This window comes from Magallana gigas, chromosome 4, assembly GCF_963853765.1.
Source record: "Magallana gigas chromosome 4, xbMagGiga1.1, whole genome shotgun sequence".
Lineage (NCBI taxonomy): Eukaryota > Metazoa > Mollusca > Bivalvia > Ostreida > Ostreidae > Magallana > Magallana gigas.
In genome coordinates, this window is record NC_088856.1 from 57,739,940 (window position 1) to 57,762,136 (window position 22,197).

Below are 22,197 nucleotides of genomic sequence, written 5' to 3' on the forward strand. Positions count from 1 at the left end.
TATACTGTAATAGTGACAGTCAAATGTTTGGTATCATTTGAAACGTCAATTCAAGACCTTTCAGGAAATGACCAAAACAAATATGGTCTCGTGGCGTTTATAGGTCAAATTTGCAGTTGTTTACAACTTAAAGCGATCGGCAGTAAATGTCACTCTACATAAAAAATCAACCCCCACCCCTGTAATTTTTCCTAGTGTTGCTATATTCTTTAAAATATTCCCCAATATCATCATTTATTTTAAAAACTTATATTTTTACTACAACATGAGAATTGTCACTGGTTTGGTACTCTCATTCCTTCTGCAGAGCGGGGCAGTCGGTGGCAGACAGTCTATTTATAGACGGGTCTGATGGCTTCATCAGTTCATACATTAATACGCGGGAGTCGTCGTTGGCGTAGTGTCTGTCGAGCGTGTTGTGATTGTTGCTGTGTTTCTGGAGTTCTTCTTCGATTCGCAGTGTCTCCATTCCATTGGTCTAGAAATAAAATATTCCACAAAGTGGCAAAAATGTACCCAATATTCATATCTAACCATTAAACATTAAACAAAAATTTACTCTAAGTTTAAAAAGTATTGCTTTGAGGAAAGGGTTTTTTTTCTTTCTAAGACTGCATAATTTAAGTCGTTTTGGATCTGTTTGTGCCACTTTTTACAAAATTCTTCTGCAAAGCATCTATATGATTATAACACATAATGCTGCAATTTAGCATGACAATAATACCTCTAGTATAGCCTCTCGAAGGTCCTCTACCAACTTTTGGCGATCGTGGTCGTTCCTTGCATTCAGAGTTATCAGGACTTTGTTGTGGACTCCACTCACTAATCGCACGCCATATTAATAATATGTAATTTTTTAAATTAAAATGTTTAAGAGTTGTATATTAAAGCATCATAGGGCCTAGTAAAAATAAATTGCCTTTATTTGTTAGTCAATGTTTTAAGAATTGTTACTTATTCAACCTCAGATGCAAAACGAGTAATTATTTTCTGTCTTCCAAATTTCATTCTGCAGTAAAAACACTAGCATTATGCTGATTCTGTAAGTAACTTTTCCTTCAAGAAAATGATGTTCAGATGAACAGAAAATTAAAAAAGAAAGCATTGACTTAAGTTTCTGGTGACCTACAACTACCGACAACTGTAATATACCTCATACACAGTACCGAAATAAACCACAGGGTTTTTAGTTCAATACACCAATAGGCTACAACAATGATCTATTTTGTTCATTGACTCACGTGATGTTTGAAACAGGAAGACCTGCATGCTGCTGAGAGGAAACGATTGTTTGTAGGAGTACATGATACCCGACTTCTTCTTACTTAAGATTTTTTAATCTGAAAACAAGGAGAATAAATCGTTGATCGTCTCATAGTTACACAGTCTAAATTAATTATTCTGTTTAATGACATTAAAATGATTATCAACTTAATAGTTTCCCAAAAAATGCAACTGATCTTCAGACTCTAATAAATAAAGTTCTGACTGAATTACAGTTAAACCTTTTCGATGCCAGCCTACAGAGGAAGAGTTATCTCTCTTTGTATACCTACCAGAAGTAGGTCATTGAACAGAAAGACCTCTCGCTGATGGAGACCAGTTTTATCTTTTTTATTTGGATCGTGAACCTCAAACAATTGACATTAACACACTTATCGGCGATGGGGAAGAGCCAGTTGCTAATAAAAAAGAATCAAAATGTTTGAATTTATTTTAATTTTTTTTTACAAATATTTGACAAAGCACATCTTTATTTGTACAACACACATTTGTACACAATTATATATTATATATATAATAGCCACATCTCATTGATACATTTACTACAGCTTTGGACAAGAATTACCGATATAACTACATCTTTATTTGTGCTGCACACAATTATAGACAACAATAGACATCTACCCAGGGTACCAATGTATGCAGACAACAATTTTTGTATTTCTTTTTTTGTGTTTGTTACACACAACAGGAGACAACGTTCGCCTTAGAATTCACTTCATTTCTATATAAAAGCAGTAAATATTTATTTAAAAATTAAGACATTCGGTATAATGAAAGAAATAGTGCCTATTTGGGAGGGTAACTGTTGAAATTGACACCCCTCGAAAACCATTGTCAACCTCCGCTTCGCGTCGGTTGACAATGGTTGTCTCGGGGTGTTTATGTCAACAGTTACCCTCCCAAACAGGCAATTTTAACCCTTTAACTACCAGAGATTTAAGAATTTTTATTAAAAACTGACAACTAATTTTCAGGTCAATTTTTTTATGTTTTCTAGCTACTTTTACATAATATAACACATATATATATTCTAAAAGGTAAAATGTTAAAGTATCAAATTATGCAAAGTTACCTGACGTCTCTGTTGCCATAGCAACTAAAGACGTGCTTAAATAGAAACGAAGGCTTTTTTTCTCACTTGTGTCCATATAATATATTCAAATTGCAAAATAACTTTAATAAAGTAGGAAATTTTAATTATACCCTGTTTACACGAGTCAGTTTAGACTTTAACTAAGACAACTTCAATCTGGTACGTATGTAATACTTTAATTCGAACACCCCCCCCCCCCCCCAAAAAAAAAAAAAAATTAGGGAGTTACTTGTAAATCAACTGGTCCGCCTGTTTGTCTGTGCAATATCGTGTCTGGCCAATATCTTTCTTATCAAGAATCACTGGAAGTTCATACTTCACACAAATATTGTTATGACAAAAATATGTGACATGACCTTTTACTCAAGGTCATTTGGTCATGATCAAGGTCACTGACAATATAAGTCATAGAGATTGTTATTACCAAAATAAGTGACATGACCCTTGACTGAAGGTCATTTCATACAAGTCAAGGTCACTGACAAAATAAGTTCAAAATTTGAGTCAGGGGCATATCTTTGTTATTGAGAATCACTAGTAGATTGTACTTCAGTACTTTGATTGAAACTTTGCATTGCATCTATACTGATTTTAAGAAATTTGAAATACGTGTAACTTTGGTTTTATGTTTCTCACATCGTGAACTTTCAATTATTTTCGCTTTAAGTTGCTTGGTTGAACTGTCTTCATGATATACTCATAATATTAATTTCTACATTCATACACAGGTCAATAATTTTTTTCAAGGGGGGGGGGGGGGGGGGCGAAGGACAGAGGTGGGGGGAGTCCAAGGTCTATTTTTCTTTATCTTGTTTATATCAACGACCTTATTCCAGCGTTACAATCTGGTAGCCAAAATATTGTAACACAACGGCACAGTAAACGTATACTGTCGCAACAACTTTTGTAAAACACACCGTTTTCCCTGTCACAACTTGCAAGCAAATCATTGTTTGCACAACAGACTTTACAAAACACATGGTTGCGCTAAAACCACAGTTTAAACTACACAGTGTCGCTCTAACACAGCACGCCGTTGTAACAGGCGCACGGCGTGTTGTGTAGCGTTTCGTTGGTGTTTTGGTGAAGTTCTGTTAATGCGACGACACATTTTACGCGACGGTAAACGCGTTTTATAGAGATGAACCCGATCCGGGTATCTACCAAGATGTATTGAGTGTACTAACTGTTCTTTCTTCCTTTTGGACTCATTCTTAAAATGAGATTGTTTGATATGCAAATGATAGATTTTGTTTTCTCTATACTTGCATCGACAGATTTTGTCTGAGTCTAGTAGGATATTGGTGAATTATAAACATGATTCAGGGATAAATCTGAAAACTTGATAAATTGACTTTTTTCTATGGATAAACGCTTAGACATTATCAACGTAGCATGAATAATTTATAGAAATCATAAACACCAATATCATTAATCATATATTAAATGTACACACTGATTAATTGGCATTGAAATATATTATTATAAATCATATACTAATGAATAATGATAAATTAACATTATTTATATAATTATATAAATTTATACTATCAATAAATGTACCTACTTTTCCGCCTTGGTTATCCCTTGCTATTTGAAGTCGAAATTTAGATGCTTTTCATAATTACGTATTTCATAATTTGTTTTGTTTTTTCCAACATGTTACATCTATTAATTTACATTGATTATATTTAGATATTAAACGTCCGGTTTAAGCGGTTGATTTTTCGGTATTCCAGATCAATTTTTTTTCTCTCTGTGTACATCCCGTTCTGTTTGTACAAGCGCAGGAGAGGAGTTCGATTGTGAAATTTGTTGGAGCGTTTTGTGTATCATAGAATACATGTGAAGAAAATAATCATCTCAAGGCAAGTTATACAGCCCGGCTATATAGGGACACAGTGGGTTTACTATAGAGCCGGGCTAGAGGTGTCACTACAGTATTAATTTTTACTATATATTCTTACCAAAATTGCGCAAAATTTAGATACAGATTAAAAATTCAAAACAAACTTCTGGGAAAATCCTCTTGACATCTTTTAAAGCAACAGTTCATTTACAATCTAGTAGCAAAATTAACCCGTGTAACCAGCAAGGCAATATACTTTGTATACGTCGAAGTTACACATGTGCTTTAATATCAAGCCCGGGCCTTTTCACCTCCTCCAAAAACAACACGCATCAAAAATTCTAATGACCTCGCATCGGTACAAAACCTGGACAGTCAGACGTCTTACACATTGTTTTTTTACCTCATAAACAAAAATCAATTCCTGTCCCGGGCGAAAACGCCCAAAACTCAAAGGGGAATTCGGGAATTATTTTTCCTCAGCCATGTTTTAAACGTTCAGTGAATTACTGTAGTGATACCTACATAGGAACACAGTAGGTTTACTATAGAGCAGTGGCTTATTTTAGCATTTTTGTTTCCTTACTCTAAATCTATTTTTCATTGCTATGATTTGATTTATATCTACATGTATATACATATATACATGTTTATACTTAACAATTGTTTATGTTTTTTTTTAATATACATGTATATACTTAACAATTTTATATGTTTCTTTTTTTACGTAATTGGTTTGACTTCTAACATAAGAAATATAAAGAACTTTAAGTGAATTTCATGTGAACGATTTTGAATGACCTGTACAGTTGTTAACACTTGTGTGCTTTTTTCCATGCTTATTCTCGTGAAATCTTTCAAATCATAAAGAAAGAGAATATGCCCTCAGAAAAATACAACCGATTAACATGTTACTCGTATCAAAATACATGAATTTGTAACATTTTTTTTTACCTTTCCGTTAATTTTGCTTTAACTTTGCATTAAATTCAGATCTATACTACATGTATCTATGAAATAATGAAGTACGTTTCACATTGTATTTACTACAGATACCCTTTAAATGTCATAGAGACACACAGAACAAGATAGAATGCCCTGCTTATGTGTTAATCGAATATTACTGTGGAATCATTAGATTTCGTGGTGGCTCAATTTTCGTGGAATTAGTGGGTACCTCTCATCAACGAATTAACATCCCCCACGAATTAATAAATTAAGGCTATAAAGTCATATTCCTTTTGTATGTATACGAAAATACACGAAATTACGTTCCCACGAACCTATAAAATTTAAGCAATACACGAAAAATGGCTCCCACGAATTTTAATGATTCAACATTATATCAAATTCAGAAATCTAAAATACGAGCAAATAGTTGTGAGATAATTTTCTCCACTACATGTTGCTATTTTGAAGTAATTTTTTTTTTATTCAATTCAGTCATTTCGATTGATTTATGTTGATAGGATTTAGCACTATCTTAAACATAAACAAGAGAACCAAATTCATTTAATACATTTTATTTCCTGCCACCCGGTAAATTCAGATTTTACAACATGATAACGTTTCACATTGAAATGCAAAAAACATTACTTTTAAATAGCTTTTGTTAAGGTAAAGTAATATTTATTTGACTTTAAAGACAGCGGGAACATCAGCTTCTTTCGAAAATGGTAAAAGTGTTTTCTGTCCTCTAACTAGGCTCTACAACATAAATAGAGACCAAACCAGTCATGTTGGCAATGTAGAAATAAAGGAAAAAGAAGTTAAATGTCATGTAAAAGTGGAGAGAAGAAAAGGAAAGAATAGAGCAATAACTCAGTGAGAAGAAATGAGAGTAGTACATGTAAAACTCACTTGGTGTAGAAAAACGTGAAATACTAGAACTAACCTTTGTTTAAGAAAATCAGCGCATTAAGGGAAGAAAGTACAGACATGTTGATACAAAAACGTAAAGAGAATTATAAAACATAACAAAAGAAACGAGGAAAACGTACACATGAAAAGTATACTAGTGAAACGGAAGTGTACAGGGAAAAGATGATGGAATGAATACGAGAGAGATCATGAATAATACCTAGGATTGACGGGGACATTCTTCTCTCTGTGAAGTGGATAATACAGACCACGTTTGTGTGGAATCTGTCTTTTCTTTAAAAAACAAAACGAGTTAGCAATTAATATACATACGGAACACTTGTAATAACAAATGAGGAATAAATGAAGCTTATAGGTTGTCCACGAGAAAAGGGCCCTTAAGGTCAAAATTTCACAAATTCACTTTTTTGACAATTCCGATTAGTGAACTCTTTCTGAACACAAATATACAAAGATATCCAAGATCTCGTGTGTTTTAAGCATTTTATGACATTTTTAGTAAGAGATGTTTACACGATTTTGACGTAGCTAGTTGAAAACGTCACGAACGTCAAATTTTGTTTTGCATCAATTTTTTTCTTCAATACTTCCTTTCATCGTCTTTAATTGTTTGAAGTAGAATTAATTGATAATTTTCTGTAATTCTAGATTTCTTACAATTTTTGAAAAGATAACAAAACTTTTTGATCATCCAGATATAGTTAAAGTTCTGCAACAATCCAGTTACACTTCCGATTAATCCACATGCAATACCCCCCCCCCCCCCCGAACATAATTATATAGATAGATAAAGGATATTAAAGAAACAAAAATCAAATTTCTCCTCAACCTTTAAATACATCGAAGTTATTTAAGCTAAATAAGCAAACAGGTAACAAACATAGATAAAGATGGTCAAATTTGATGCGGATGTTTCCCCAATTTGGGGGCTATGTTAAATTACATACACGAGTTTAATTTCAAAAAGAGAAATATTTATTCTTTTTGCTCAACCTTTTGCACGGAAATTTTATCGCATATTTACTTTTTAAGTATCTTAAGTTTATAGTTCTGAAGCAAGTTTACAATCAATAGCTGTTTTTAAAACTCGGAAGTTATGTGGTGTTAAATAATTTTCCTGATTTTTCTTTTCTTTAATACGTTATCAACACTTAATTCTTATAAAATTACCGGTAAAATAAATCGGCTTTGACTGTCTCACTGAAAAGTTGCAACTCCAAAAATATGGACAGTTGATTTGAGAGAAAAGGTTTCAACAAAAATTGCATTTTATATTTATAGATTTAAATTTACATAAACTACATGTAAGTATGATTCCCTCTATTTCTTTGATTGTAATTCACAGCTGTATATAAACATACAGGACTGGAAACTACGGTGCAGTTCTAACCATGCAGTTTATCGATCAGTCGAAATCTTCAGTAACCTAAGAAAAATCACGGATTTCACGAACTAATCATGATGATGCCAAACTCAAATTCCCATATAAGACACTTTGGCCACAGCTTTCATCTAACGTACTGGGGCCCGTTTCACAAAGCATACTTAGGACTAAGTTGTATCTTAGGAAAGAATTTTTCCGAAGTTCATTACTTATCCGTTTCACTATTCCAATCTTATCTTATGAATTTCCTAAGTTATGTCTTAACTTTAAGACAGGTAAATCGATGTCTTAGGAACAAACTTAACATGGCGACTGTCTATCTTAATTGATTATATGCATATTAAGGTTGAACAAAGCTATTATCAAGATTTTTAATCTTTTCAAAAAGACGCTATATATGTTACTTATAATGTAAAAATTAATGACTGGCCATAAAAATGCGAGATTTATGTGGTATATGGTAAACAATTATTCATTTCAAAGCTCCGTCGATAGATACATTACCCTAAACTGCAAACTTAAAAATTATCAAAATATACCTATATTTCTTCATGATCAGTTAAATTTGTGGTGTAGACTTCTAATTTTTACATTTTTTAGATTATCTGATCGCACACGCAGATTGATAGCGGGTATAGTTATAGCTAGTGTACTGATGTTAATTAAATTATTCACGCCCGGGAATCACTGATCTCTTAAATCGTTTGATAAAATCAGGAATACATACTAAATAAATACCCAATTACAGATTGACTGGATGAATTGTCCTATCCCTCCAAGAAATAAGCCTTTTTTACGGGAGAAAATTTAGGTGCTAGGTGTGTGTGTGTGGTTTTTTTTTTGGGGGGGGGAGGGGGTGTTCATTGATTTTTTTTGTTGGGGGATGGGGGTAGGAATGACCGGAGAGTGTTTTAGGAATGTCGACGCTAAATCCTCCATAGGGATGCTGTTTTACACAGTAACTGAAAATCTTGCGTTACATCTTCGTTTCGTCTATCAGCCGAGATTTATTTGCGAATTTCGATTTTTTTTCTTTTTTGTATAAAACTAAACAAAACACACCATTTTTATGTCAATCATTACAAGAAAACTAGCGTTATATAAAACTTAGTTTAAAAGTTCCACATAAGTCCATTCCAAATCCTACTTGTCACTGCATATGATTATTGTATTCCATTTGGAACATACCTATGAAACAGTAAAATCATCTGGATATTTCAACGATCGTTTTCAGATTTAGGAATAAGCATACAATGTATCAGTATACGTTAACACAAGCTGTTTAAAATGGACCAACTAGATTAAAAAACCCACACTCGAACATTTATAAAAATAACAGAAATTATAGCAGTGACCAATGTTTTCCATTAATTTATGCGGTCGAAAAAATAATATTAAAATATAAATAACGAAATACATGTATATATAGCTAAAAAATATAGTACGATCTATCCATTCTCTCAAATGAAAAAAAAAATAAACTATACGAATTTATTACGTAATTTTGATCTACTCTTTTATGCATGTGAATGTAAAAATATCATACAAAATTTTAGTACATGTACATAGACACTACACTATTTACAATCTATTTACACGTTATACTTTTTTTTTCTAAGATGTTTCTAGGTGAATAAGGGAATGGATTTTTACATTCATTGAAAAAAGTATATATACATTCGTGTCATATTGAAATTTAAAGAATTTAAATAAACGGTATCAATTTAGAATTACCAATATGATATGAAAGTGGCTTACATTGTATCTTAAGATAAGTCAACTGCGATATGCTAAGAAAGTTTTGTGAAACAGCTATGACAAATCTTAGGAACTTCCTAAGTTATAACTTAGGCATATCTTAAGTTCTATCTTAGGAAACATCTTAGGAAATCTTTGTGAAACGGGCCCCAGGTGTACATTGACAATAATTCAGTGACTTTTACTTACTTTTTACGGTCAATTAAATTCATCAATATATTAAAAGAAAAATGTAAATATAGACAATAAAATGCTTTCTTCGGTGATACATGCGGGCTATAAAGATAGCCACATTACAGAACGCGGGTTACGTTAATTTCTTCGGTATAGATCGCTACCTATTGCTTATGTTTATCGTTTAAATATACTCGTACACACCTACATGTAATTAAGTGTATCAAATAAAACAGATCAACAAAATGCAAAAGCCATCCAAGTGCTGAATCTACACTTCTATTAAATCGCTTAGTAAGTTCACGCGAACCGTTGTATTTTTGTGATGCGATTTTTCTAAACCATAATCGTTGAAATAATCAATTATATATAAGCATCATTCACATTTTTTTTCAAAATGCAGGATTGCATGTAACTTCCAATAAGACTTCTGCATTCTTTATGTCCATTTTTTGCACTAATCGATAGTACAGTGCCGAAAGACGTAGCTTATACTCAGTGAGAAGTAACATTTTTACATGTTGACTAAATTTAATTTTCTTATTATCGATGTTACACGATGAAGAATGAATCTCTCTCTCTCTCTCTCTCTCTCTCATTGAATTCAAAAATCGGCCAAGTGATTATCAATTTAAAAAATAGAAAAATTAAATAATAGTCGTTTATAGAGTGCATACAGTTGAAAACGGCATTCCGAAGTTTTAAAAAAAATCGCGATTCTCGGATTTTTTTTAATTGCTGTACATTGTAACAAACACACATAAACATTGACTTCAGCATCACCGAAATTTGTATCTTGTATAAAAAAGAAAAGATGAGAAACCATCATCTATAGGGATGAATTGTACGCCATGCATGTTATAAATTGTAAATGTCGCACATGTAGTGTTTATATTCATCGATAAACATTAATTTTTTATTTACAAATCGGCAATTTCATGGACTTGATATCCAAAGTATAATAGTATAATGACTTCATTTACAACCTGTTTAGTTAAAGGAGTTTTGAATCATTTATGTAACTTATTTCAGATGAATATAATCATATAAAAATGCTATAAATACATGAAAATGTGGTGAGTTTTCGGGCATGTTATGACTGATCTTAAAGTAAAATAGCTCAAAACGTACACACAACATGTGGATTTGGGTTGTTAAATTGCACAAGAAAACAAAATATGTTGCGCTCAAATAATAAACAAGTTTTTCATTCGTGATGGTATATACTTTTGTGTTGTTTCTTTAAAGGCACTGTACATGAAAATGTCACTAAGAATAAGATTTTTCCACGAAATCAAATCGATATATCAGAGCAGATTTTTACGCTGTGAAAATATGTCTCAAACTCTTCATATCCGTTAGTTACATGCGTTCTAATTCGTTAAATAATTTCAAAATTTGATCGCAAATTCTTTATTAATAGAATATGCAAGAATTTATGTTGTATGTCGGCAGTAGCACTATAATTGAGACATAGCCGCTTCACTCGTGTTCCTTCCGACTAATTTAAAAGGTGTAGAATCGTTTCCCGTGCTTATGATTTGAAATATTTGACTTGTATTGTTTCACAGTAATTACTGCGCAGATAACTGTTAGATTTAAAAAAAAAAGAAGCCTGATCTGCATTGATTCGGTATGTCTCGGCCTTTATCCCCTCTTATCAACAACGAGTAAGCGGTGTAGTTATTTTTTTTACTTTTATAAATTATACATGTATTGCTTATGCGAACTAAAGTTGTACGATTTTACTCATAATACTTTATAAATCATCATCATCACCAGTCGCGCATTCAATTATACGCAATGAGTAGGTGTATGCGAGACGGGCCTTTGGTTTCCAACGATGATTTATAAAAAAAAAAGTGGTTTCCAAATTAGAGCATATTTTCATCACACAGTAGAATGGAAAATGTAGTGTATAAGTTTCATAGCGGATGCAAAAGCAGCATTTTTATGAAATTTCAGCATCAACTTGTGTGCAATAATACGCGTTCGAAATGTGTAGATATTGGTGTTACATGTGTATATTTTATTTATTAAGGTCTTCCGTTTCCAACGGAAGACCTTTCTATTATTGTGCGGGTTAAGATTATTCTTATTTTTCTTTTTTTTCTTTTTTTCTTCCTAGACGCGAACTTTGAGGCTTCATATCGTGCTCATTTCTGAACGGTTTTTGCTCAAATTTTCAGGGCTAATGGACTTTACAAAACACTATCTTCATCAATTCATAAAAGTTAGAATTCCCTTCCCGTTAACGAGTTATTCCCCTTTTAAAATTTGTTAGGGCCTTTGGTTTCCAGACAAAGGCTCCGAGACTATGATAGCAGGGAATGGGAATCCAACGAATTTGAATAACAAAGACATTGAAGTTGTATACATCGGTTTTTGTTTTTGGATTACGTTCCTTATTTAGGAAAAGGTAGGGGGTCAAAAAATGGGATTCCAAAAAGTGCAAAAATTTAGACATATTTTCCTTTATATCTTTTTGACGAAAAATATTTTGTTAAGACATGTAGAATAAAAGTTGTGCAGAATACCAAGGGCTTTCATTTGACACCAATGAAAAAGGGCTGGCCCCTTAAATTAAGGGCCAATAGCCCCTAAAAGTTTTTGCTTAATAACTCAAAAACGGTTAGGATTTTGATATGGATGTCGCTGGAAAAGTTGTTTGTTGGGATCTCATAAAGGTCGTAACAATATTATTTTGTGAGTGATTTGTGTAGTATGAGTGTAAAAAGCTTTACATGTTGACATGTACCTGTTTTCATTTGACAAGTTAACGAAAGTCTTTGTGCGTACAACTGGCATAAAGTTGCCGCAGAAAGTATGCTGGTTTATACAGGAGGCATTAATTTATAAGAAATTTTTTTTTTGGTGGAGTACATGCTTTTTTTTAGGAGTTTAAGTCATTGTTGTTAAGTTCTTATAGTGCACAATCATTAAAAACGGCAATTGGAAAAAAAAACCATTCTTTTTCTTTTCTATTTAACCACAAAATATGGAATTAAAAAACTCTAATCATTACATTTTATTTATTAACTCCATGCATTTAAAATCTACCTTGAATCAGAGCTGTGTGTGTGTGTACCATTACGTAAGCTCTCCCTCGCCCGCGGCCGAGAAAATCGGTCACCATGCTTGCGGCTGTAGCGGTCAGCGGTTATCTAATACACGAGAGCTGTGTCTCTCATATACATGTATGAGTTTATTTAGCCGCGAACTCGATAATTGGTTTCGTTTTGATTACACATAATTTTTTTATGGATTAAACGATTGGGTGTCAATTAAGAAATCGTTCAGTTAATTAATAAAAGCAATGTCATTCTCAATCTAAAGCAATAATAGACACAGATCAATTGTGGGTTTTAAGTTTAAAATAAATAACTTCTATTTGATAGAGTATGGTCATTATACTGCAAACTTTTCAAATCTTCCTGTGTTCTGAACTGTTCCTGTCTGTGCGTTGTACATGTACCTTTACGTAATATATCCTTCGCCAACGGCCGATGAGATCAGCCACGGCTGCACTACCTAGCGGTAATTAAGCGGGTATTTAATACACAAGATTCTCACACCGCGACGCACACTTACATGCATATAAACGTGTTTGAGTTAATATAGCCGTAAAAACGGGAACTGTTTTAATTTAATCCTATAAAAGTTTGTCCATCTTGTATTTATTCAATTGAACATTTGAGTGTAAATGAATATTAATGAGCGATATTACTCCAAATCGTAAACATCGTACATGTAAGACATAAATGAATGGTTAGTTTGTTTATGTAAAATATTTTAGATACTGCACAAATAATGTTTTAAATCAACCCCCCGCCCCCCCCCCCCCCCCCACACACACACACAAATAGCACATGGCTGAGGAGAACCGGCGCGAGTGGACAAGTAATCCGGGGTCGATTCGTGTTCTTCTACATGTACCTTATCGCGCGTTCATGTTTCATATTTTGCACGGACACAACTATATTTTATTATGTTTTCAACTATTATATTCGTTTAAGATGAAAAGATAAATTCATTAAACTTGTACAGTTGATTAAGCATTGATTTATAGATAGCATACAAGGTAGTTTAAAAATCAAATTATAATCAAAGTTCCATGTAACATGTTTGCAGTAGGTGCTAGCACGATAAAAAAATGTCCTGAATTGAGGCATTCGATGATTATTTTTTTTTAAATTCACATGAATTTTAAACAACTTTAGATTAGATTTTATCGGTCACATATTAATCACTTCTGTAGTTTTTCTACATGGTCGTTCGTTTCTTTGTAGAAGCGAACTCATTGCTGCCCCCTCCCGCCCCGCTGACAGGAGCTCGCGCTGGACTTTTTTAATTGTCAAAACGGTATCAAGATCTATCGAAAATCATTTTTGGTGGCTTCTTCTCATGTGTAACATTTTGTTTCACTTTTCCACCCGTTTGTTTATTCGGTCAGTCTGTGTAAATTCAATCGCCACATGCGACCGAGAATCTTGTGTCGCTTCAGTGCACACAGCTCGGAACATATATAGCCCCAGGTCATCAATTGTTATATAATTGAGTAACTGTTGGAATGGTGCTTTTACATAAAATAATAAAAACATGTAATAAAATCATCCAGAAAAAAAGTTACCGTAACTCAATAGTCAATACCAAAAATAAAATCCGTATGATTGCTAACTGAAATCGATTTTTCAGTATTCGGCGGGATTTGATTTTTCTGCTAACATTAGTATTTTTATTGGTTTCAAAGAATACGATGTAAAAACACAAACAGTAAATACACCTGATATTATTTACATTGATAATGTTGAAAAATATTTAAAATTAAATTAGTCACATTCGTAAGATAAAAATGTTCTACAAACAACCGATTATTTTTTTCCTATGTCGTATCATTCGCGCGTAAATAAGTATGTTCTGTACATATATATACATGAACCAAGAACAAATTCAACTGATTACACAAAAAAGAAAGTTGTAAGTAGTATTTCGGAATTTTTTTCTGAAAGTAATTTCACATTGTATTGAAAAGAACAAGAAATAAAAATGATTTAAATTTTTGACTCAATATTTGTATATATTACCGGCGCTTCGTACATGTGTAACGGCGTACAGTGTATAGATTGTTATAATCTGTTCGAATTAAGTACCATGCGTAAAGATTCCCATAATAATTACTAGTAATTGCATGACTGTGTACATTGTAGGCAAATCCCTGTGTGTTAATTACTTCTAAGACTCTTTGTTTTCCATTCACAGTGGTTTAAATAATTTTCAGATAATTAATAAAAAATTTGTCATTTGAATTGTATGCTTCATCAAATACTGATTCTGATTACCTTGAAGTCATTAATTTTCCATTGGCTATTGACAAAAAAAGAGACGCTTGACCATCCAATGAAAACAAATACACAGAGGTTTTGATTGACAGGTTCAGCCAGGTGCAGGAGACACCCGATGTCCGAGGTTATGTGTGCTGCTTGTACAAAGTCGAATGGTCTCAGTAAGAGTTATCGATGTAAATAAATAAAAAAATATATATGCTTATCAAAACATGATCGTTTAAGTTACAGCGAAGTACAATGAAGCGTTTAATAGGGGTTTACTCCAGAAAAGTTTCTACCTAATGTTTTCACTGACCTTTGTCCAATCAGATCGTAGCTGGGCGGAGTTAAGACAGTGCCGCTCGTGACTTGAATGAGAGAAAGAAAAGAGAGAGAGAGATACAGAGAGAGAGTTGAGTAAATTATAAGTGGTGCCGATAAAGGAATAATCATTAGTTATAAACTTGCAAACAAATTAATTAAGGTCTGTATATAAAAATTACATGTATATCCTATATTGTATAACTTTAAAGCTTTTTAAAGAACGATTGTGAAAATGTCTTTGGCCGCGCGCCGTCGACAACATGCACATGGATAAGAATGGCGTAGCTTATATTCAACTAAATTTCCTAGCATGGAGTCCGAGAAAACGGACAATAAATATTTTAAAATGCGAACAAATAATCACTTATGAACATGATGAATTTAGATGTAGTGTAAAGGAAAGGCAACGAAGGCGGATGCTTAGTGGAAAAGTAAAATGTCTAAGGTACAGAATGTTTCACACTGAGTAACCATGAAGAAAGTTTTTATACAGAGTAAATTTACAACCTATGTTTAATTCCAGGAAGATTAGGCAAACTTTGATTTAATTATTAATGGTAACACTTGTAAAAAAAAAACAGTTTCTTAAATATTCGTACAGTCTTCGATGTTTGACATTACCTTATCCTATTACTGATCTATATATAGACATCGTTGTTCCCTGGTTAAAGAATTTCAAAACACTTCAAAGTTTCATAAATTTATAAGATATACTATGTCCCGAGTTTTTTCTTCCACCACTTTTTGCTTGATATTTCAATAATAGTAAATATCTTTGTGCTCAAACTTATATGAAAAATGTCCCGATTATATGTGTTGAAAAGCCCCTTCTACCGCTTCAGGTTTCAATACACATCCCAATATTGAAAGTCTACGGGGATTTTGCATTGCATCAGCCATTAATTAGCCATGATGATAACATAAAGAAATTGCGGGAGGTATCCCGAGTACTTTCGAATGGAGAAAAGATGTAAACATTTCCCATTATAAATCTCCGTAAGAAAATTGTTTTCGTTCCTGTGAAATTTTATGAGTGAAAATTGTTCAATGAAGATATCTTGGATATATTCCCTTTCATCAATTGAAAGTGAATTGAAGTGTCAGTGAGTTCCGAATGAAATCTGATGAATGTTTCACGCGGTTCTCGCACGCTTTACCCGAAACGATTTACACGCTTTGCCCGAAACGCTAAACGGTTTACACGAAACGCTTCACAATCACACGAAACGCTATACGGTTTACACGAAACGTTTCTCGCACGTAAGTCGCACGTTTTTTGGTGTAGTAGTACGTTGCAGGGTCTGTAAATTTTGTCATCACGCAACAATTCTAAACTTGCACATAGTTTTCAAAAATTTTGAAATATTTTTAAATAAAGAAGTTATCTTAGAGAAAAGGTTACGTGTTTTGTAGGCGGGTTCGGTTTTTAAATCAAAGCACTGATGTACTGACGAGAGTTGATTTTATCGAATATTATTTATTTTAAAATCAACGATGTGCTAGTTTGCTTGGCAAGTAGTTTATAATCTGCATTTGAATTATGCAAATTTTTATAATATGAATTCTCTGACTTTTCCGACTAGAATTTCGAGAAAACCTCTAATGAATCATGTTGTGTAATATTTTAATATAGAATTGATTCATCAAACTATGTTTTGGTATTCCAAATATTTCAAAAATTGTATGGATCCAACCAATAATGAACTCTAGTCTCGTTCAACCAGATGCTTGGCTGTCTCCGTTAATCTCCGACAAGTAAGAGATACCAGGTCACGTGATAGCTTGATGATGCGACCTCTAAATATAGACTGACTCTCTACTTGCCGGAGATGTAAGGAGACAGCCGATGGTTGAACGAGACTATATATTGAACTCTGGCAAAGGAATACACACGACTTATAAAACTTCAAATTGTTCGTACCATTTAAAATCTGACTATTTCCAAGGTATGTATAAAAAAGTTTCCTTTATAAAAATGCTTCATTATTTTCAAGAACTAAGTCTTGTCAGCGGCGATGATTTGTACTTAGGTGCAAACACAGTTTCAGTTTCGGTATGCTAGAGTAACTGCATAGGAGAGTTGATTAAAATCAACTCCCAAAAAAACACAATTCCTCACATGAATCATGAGTACTTGTAACAATGCTTGCTACCCTCTGAAAATTTAACTCGCTATTAAACATCTCATTTTTTAAAGAATGTTTGAAACGATTACATAAACTGTGTTCGACAGATAGTTTTCCTAAAACATTTTCTTTCTTTCTTTTTCAAAACACGTATTATATACAGGCTTTTAATCAAAACACATTTTTATAACAAAAGCAGAACTGAAAGTTTAGTCATTATAAATTATTGACACCATATCACATACATTTTCAACTCGCAGCAACAACGGAAGACCTACTCGTGGCTTTGCCACGAGCTCTGCTCTAGTTAAATGTTTATTTTTTTAAATCCACATATAATACTAGGCTGAAAAAATATTAAACGCGGTATTAAAACAAGGTTAGGCTCTAGTTATTAAAAAAAAATAACAGACGCAGAAAAAAAATAGAAACAGAAAATTAAAAAACCATGCGTTTACAATGCCGCTACTTTGACGTCGTTTTCTGAGCATTGTGACGTCAAAAGATAAGGGCCCTTTTTTCATGACGGCAGTCGAATATCGGTAATTGTTTGAAATTCAATGTTTGGTGTTTTTTATTTTGTATTTATTATATAAATATATCAAAAAATTAATTTAGAATATACATGTACATGTATTGCCAAAAAGTGTTGTATTTTGGAAGCCTGGAACAGACTGCCATGAACGTGTCAAGAACGTGTCAGATATGATAGTAGAAATAACGTGTCGCCTTCTGAATCGTACTTAATTATTCACAAAAATTACTACATTTTGTTTTAATGAAAGATGCGTTAAAAATGATGTATGGGGTCTGATTCCTGAAAACATCCCCAACTGCCGCTGAATAAGTATTTTGGATCAACTATTGGTAAGCTTGCTTAAACTGATTCATTATAAGCCAGAAAATTATGGAGGTAATCTGAAATTATGTTAAGTTAAAGTATGACGACTGGGCGTATTAAAACTGTAGGTCACTTCAACCAGACAAGATAGAAGTAAGGTTTAAATGCGAAAACTTTAGATTTTTATTTAATGAAAAGTTACTATAACAAACTGTCAACCATCTCAAAAATCCATAAAACGAAAAACAAATTCAATGTGGAGCAACACGGACCTCTAAAAAGATAGAGGTAGGGTCATGTGCCTAGGAGGAGTGAGAGTCCTCTGCTGACCGGCCACCCACCGTGTGCTCTTTGTCGTAATAGGGAAAAAAGGAAAAATTCCGTAGACAATTAGGTGATTAAATATGGTCTAACAATTAGTATGAAAAACGTCAGTCAGCATGCGACCCAGTGGAAGATTGTATTTTCTGACAAGGTCGTTGTATCGACCATAGAACTTACGAAAAGATAACTTCAAACGAGACTGTTGATAGTCCTGTTTTATCAACTTGTTTGTCAGCAGCTTGCCTCGCCATAGAAACTGTTCATACGAAGAACATGCCCTTGCGTATAAAATTAACTTAAAGACAAAAACACCATATGCAGGTGATGAAGGTATATTGCTACATAAGTAATGAAAGCTGACTATAGAAAAATTGAAGTCATCACGTTTTTCATAAAGTATAGTTGTTAGATTACCATCAATGTCCATTTCTAGTAAAATATCCAAATATGACACAGATGACGCAGACTTTGTGGTATCCTTTAATTCCAGTTCATTGGGATATATTGAGTCGACGTAGGTATGAAAGAAGCAATTGTTAATTGATAATACGTAGTCGATATAACTAAATGTTGAGTTGAGGGCCACAACGAGTGATTTATTTTTTTCACATACAAGTTTTTGAGTGAAGATTTTAAGTGAGCGATTAATGTTTGAACCTTCACCGACTTCTAAATCAAAATATAAATATCGAATAATTACTAAGTGAAACTCTCCTGCCAAGATACTCAGTAAAAGGGAGGTTCGAATACGACTATTATTATTTTCTATATTTCTAGATAATATCCTGCACAAGCGCGGGAATTAACACTTTAATCATTTTAAAATATGATACTGTAACAGTGCTTCATGTATATGGCCTCTATTCTTTTTGTTGCAGCTGACTGCATAGGAAAAAAACTGCAAACTTTTCCATTTATTTCAAACCATGGAATGGCTAAACAGTGCATCGATTCTCTTTTCTAAATTTTGTTTTTTTATGTCTTTAAACCAAATTTCACTATAAGTATTATCACTGTCTCAAAAAAGAATTTCCGATGAAAGACTGTAACCTTACCCGACTCGATTCATATTCTTCGTTTAATGCACATACATCATCTATTTATACAGACGAAGAGACGTTAATACGATTTGTTTATGTTTCACAAATTAATGTACTAGTATATGGTTTACTACTAATCTGCAGTGGTATAAAATATTTGTAATTTAAAAACGCTTAATAAGTATAAACATATTTTTCTTTTGCATATCAGAAACTAAAGTTGTCAGATCCAAGATAACTGCCCGATTATTAACTCGCCCTACACTTTCCGCTATGACTTTGATTAGTCAACCCGCGTTCTTGATTACCCCGTTCTGGAAAGTTCTATTCATGTGCATTCAAGAAACGAATTGACTCATCTTATTTTCTTTGTCGTATCTTAATTTCTTTGTATACTCTAAATAGGTCCAGTAAATATACTTTTTACGTAATCATTCAATATTATTTAATTGCAAACATATATGTTGATGCAAATACCCATTGACTTGGATTCGCCACAGCGTGTCCACTACCTTACTCTAATTTTTGTGATCGGCTTCGGCCGATCACAGTTGTGTCCATATGAGGCATCCGGCAAATTTAACTATTTGCGCACGCATTGCGCCTTGCACTATTTTACTAGGCAATGACAACCTTATTTATATCTATAATTAGACGTAGATTACTATAAACGTTACTCTTATCATTTTGCCCTGAAAATAAAACATTTATAAGGTTACATACATAAAGATTCAAATCACGGTTTTTTTTTCACATCTGCGTAAAAATATTAGTCGGAAGTATGATTCGCCTACTAAGTTTAAAGATCATTCATGCCTTGCCATTTCGGAAATCATTAAAACGGTGTTATATATATATTACTGCATGTAGCGTATATTATATTGACAGAGTTGACCAATGTTATTTCATGCCGATCATTCCTTTAAAAGGAATACTTGTTGTTATTTCGAGCTGGTTTATCGAATATGAAAGTAGGTTTTTAATTTATTTCTCAATAATTACTTATTAGGTAAAATTCAAGTATAGCTTACGGACATCAACTCACGTTTGATGAAATACTAAAGGTGTAAGCAATTACTCTGGTACACACATTTCGTAGTTTATTGGCAAAATGTCTTAACTCATAAGTATAGATGTGAACAGATTTTGTTTGTGCAAAGACAGAAATGTCGAGATAGACATATTTATGATAATTTCATCCGGATTACCTGATTTACCCCATTCCGTCCTTGGTTATAGCACAGTCTACATTTGACTGAGCAGGAAGGGTTACAACAGACGTAGAAACAGGACGGATCGTCACAGGTCACGTTGGTCAGGTAGACGACAACAATCAACAACAGAACCAATTTCATTTTGCTACCTGTTCTAAAATGTACGATAAAAATTAAATAAAATGATGGTATTTGAATATGGCCATTTGAGTTTGCAGCGTGCATACGTTGGCGATTTGAGTTTGCAGCGTGCATACGTGTAGGTTGGGGAAAACACGCAGATTGACAATATTCCGTATGCGGCGCTTAAGCAATTTTACATAGCGCTTCGATGGGTATGAAGTTGTATTCACATGCGAAAGCGTGTTGTGCTAAGTTGTAGTATGGCGTCCGGATAGAACCATTTGCAATTTTGTAAAAAGCAACTGAAGTCGTCCTAATAACAAACTTGACACTTTCATACTCGGCGTCGCACTTTAACATGAAAACACCGTCCTTCTACGTTAACACACAGCACCACACGTTGCCATACTAACAACTTTCCTTAACCTGGCAAATCCTGTCATTACGTTAACACACATTCACCTACCGTGCCACCGCGCCGTCTCGCCATCACAGTGTTCTTTATGCAACGCACCATTGCGTTTACACTACTTCATATAACATGTTGTCGAACGCATTAACACAAATTCACACAACGTATGGTCGCCTGTAAAACTGTTGTGTTACCATATTAATGTAGAACACTAACCTTTGAAGTACTTACGTTATCACAAACAGAACTTCCACAAAACACATCGTTCCCCTTACACAAGTTTGCCAAAGAACATCGTCGCTCTAACTCAACTTGGCCAACAAATTGCATACCAATGCGCTTACGGAGCTTCGCAAAACACAGGGTTGCGCCAACACAGGTTTGCACCACACAGTGTCGCTCTAACGCAACACGCCGTCATGTTAGCAACTTTTGACAGGCGCACGACGGGTTGGGTAGCGTGAAAGAGTTTTTTGTGAAGTTTCGTTAGCGCGACGAGACATTTTCGCGTTCGTTAATACGTTTTAAAGATTCAGCAAATGTCCCGATCCGCGATCAACATATTTATAGGAATGTTCTTATTGTTCTTTCCTAGCTTTTTGTTTTTGACACAAACATTCTTGAAACGAGATTGTTTTTGTTATAATATTCAATAATAAATATTGATTTCTATTCTTGTATTAACATATTTTTTCCGAGTCGTAGAAATTTGGTATTTAATATCCCCCCTCCCCTACCTTCAAAAAGAAAAAAAAACAAACCAAAAATTATTAAAAGCAAACAAACAAACGAGCCACGGGCGAATCTAAAAACTTTACCAACAGACGAATTGTCAATGGTAAAACGCTTATGCTTGAACAACTCATATATCATTTTCTAATCTATAGTGATTATTTAGCATTAATGTTTATAAATACAATGTATAAATCATATAGCAAACATAATGATAAAACATAATTAATCTGTATACTGTTAATACTAGAACCTACTTTTATGTTTCCACCTTGCCTCTTCCTTGCTAACTGAAGTCAATTTGTTTTTTT

General features: G+C 33.4%; 1 protein-coding gene and 1 long non-coding RNA gene across 2 annotated transcripts; both read right to left on the bottom strand.

Annotated features, from left to right (window-relative positions):
• Positions 1-260: 260 nt before the first annotated feature.
• Positions 261-1,678, bottom strand: LOC117682848 (IQ motif and SEC7 domain-containing protein 1-like). Its single transcript, XM_034451375.2, has 4 exons — positions 1,557-1,678; positions 1,242-1,340; positions 725-822; positions 261-478 (listed from the first exon to the last, which is right to left on the bottom strand). The coding sequence occupies exons 2-4, from the start codon at positions 1,303-1,305 to the stop codon at positions 293-295; spliced, it is 348 nt and encodes a 115-aa protein (XP_034307266.2). The 5' UTR covers positions 1,306-1,340; positions 1,557-1,678; the 3' UTR covers positions 261-292.
• A 4,058-nt stretch (positions 1,679-5,736) lies between these two features.
• Positions 5,737-22,197, bottom strand: LOC117682847 (uncharacterized). The gene is made up of 4 exons (XR_004597106.2): positions 22,144-22,197; positions 20,614-20,773; positions 6,310-6,383; positions 5,737-5,936 (listed from the first exon to the last, which is right to left on the bottom strand). It is a non-coding gene; the product is annotated as an uncharacterized lncRNA (long non-coding RNA).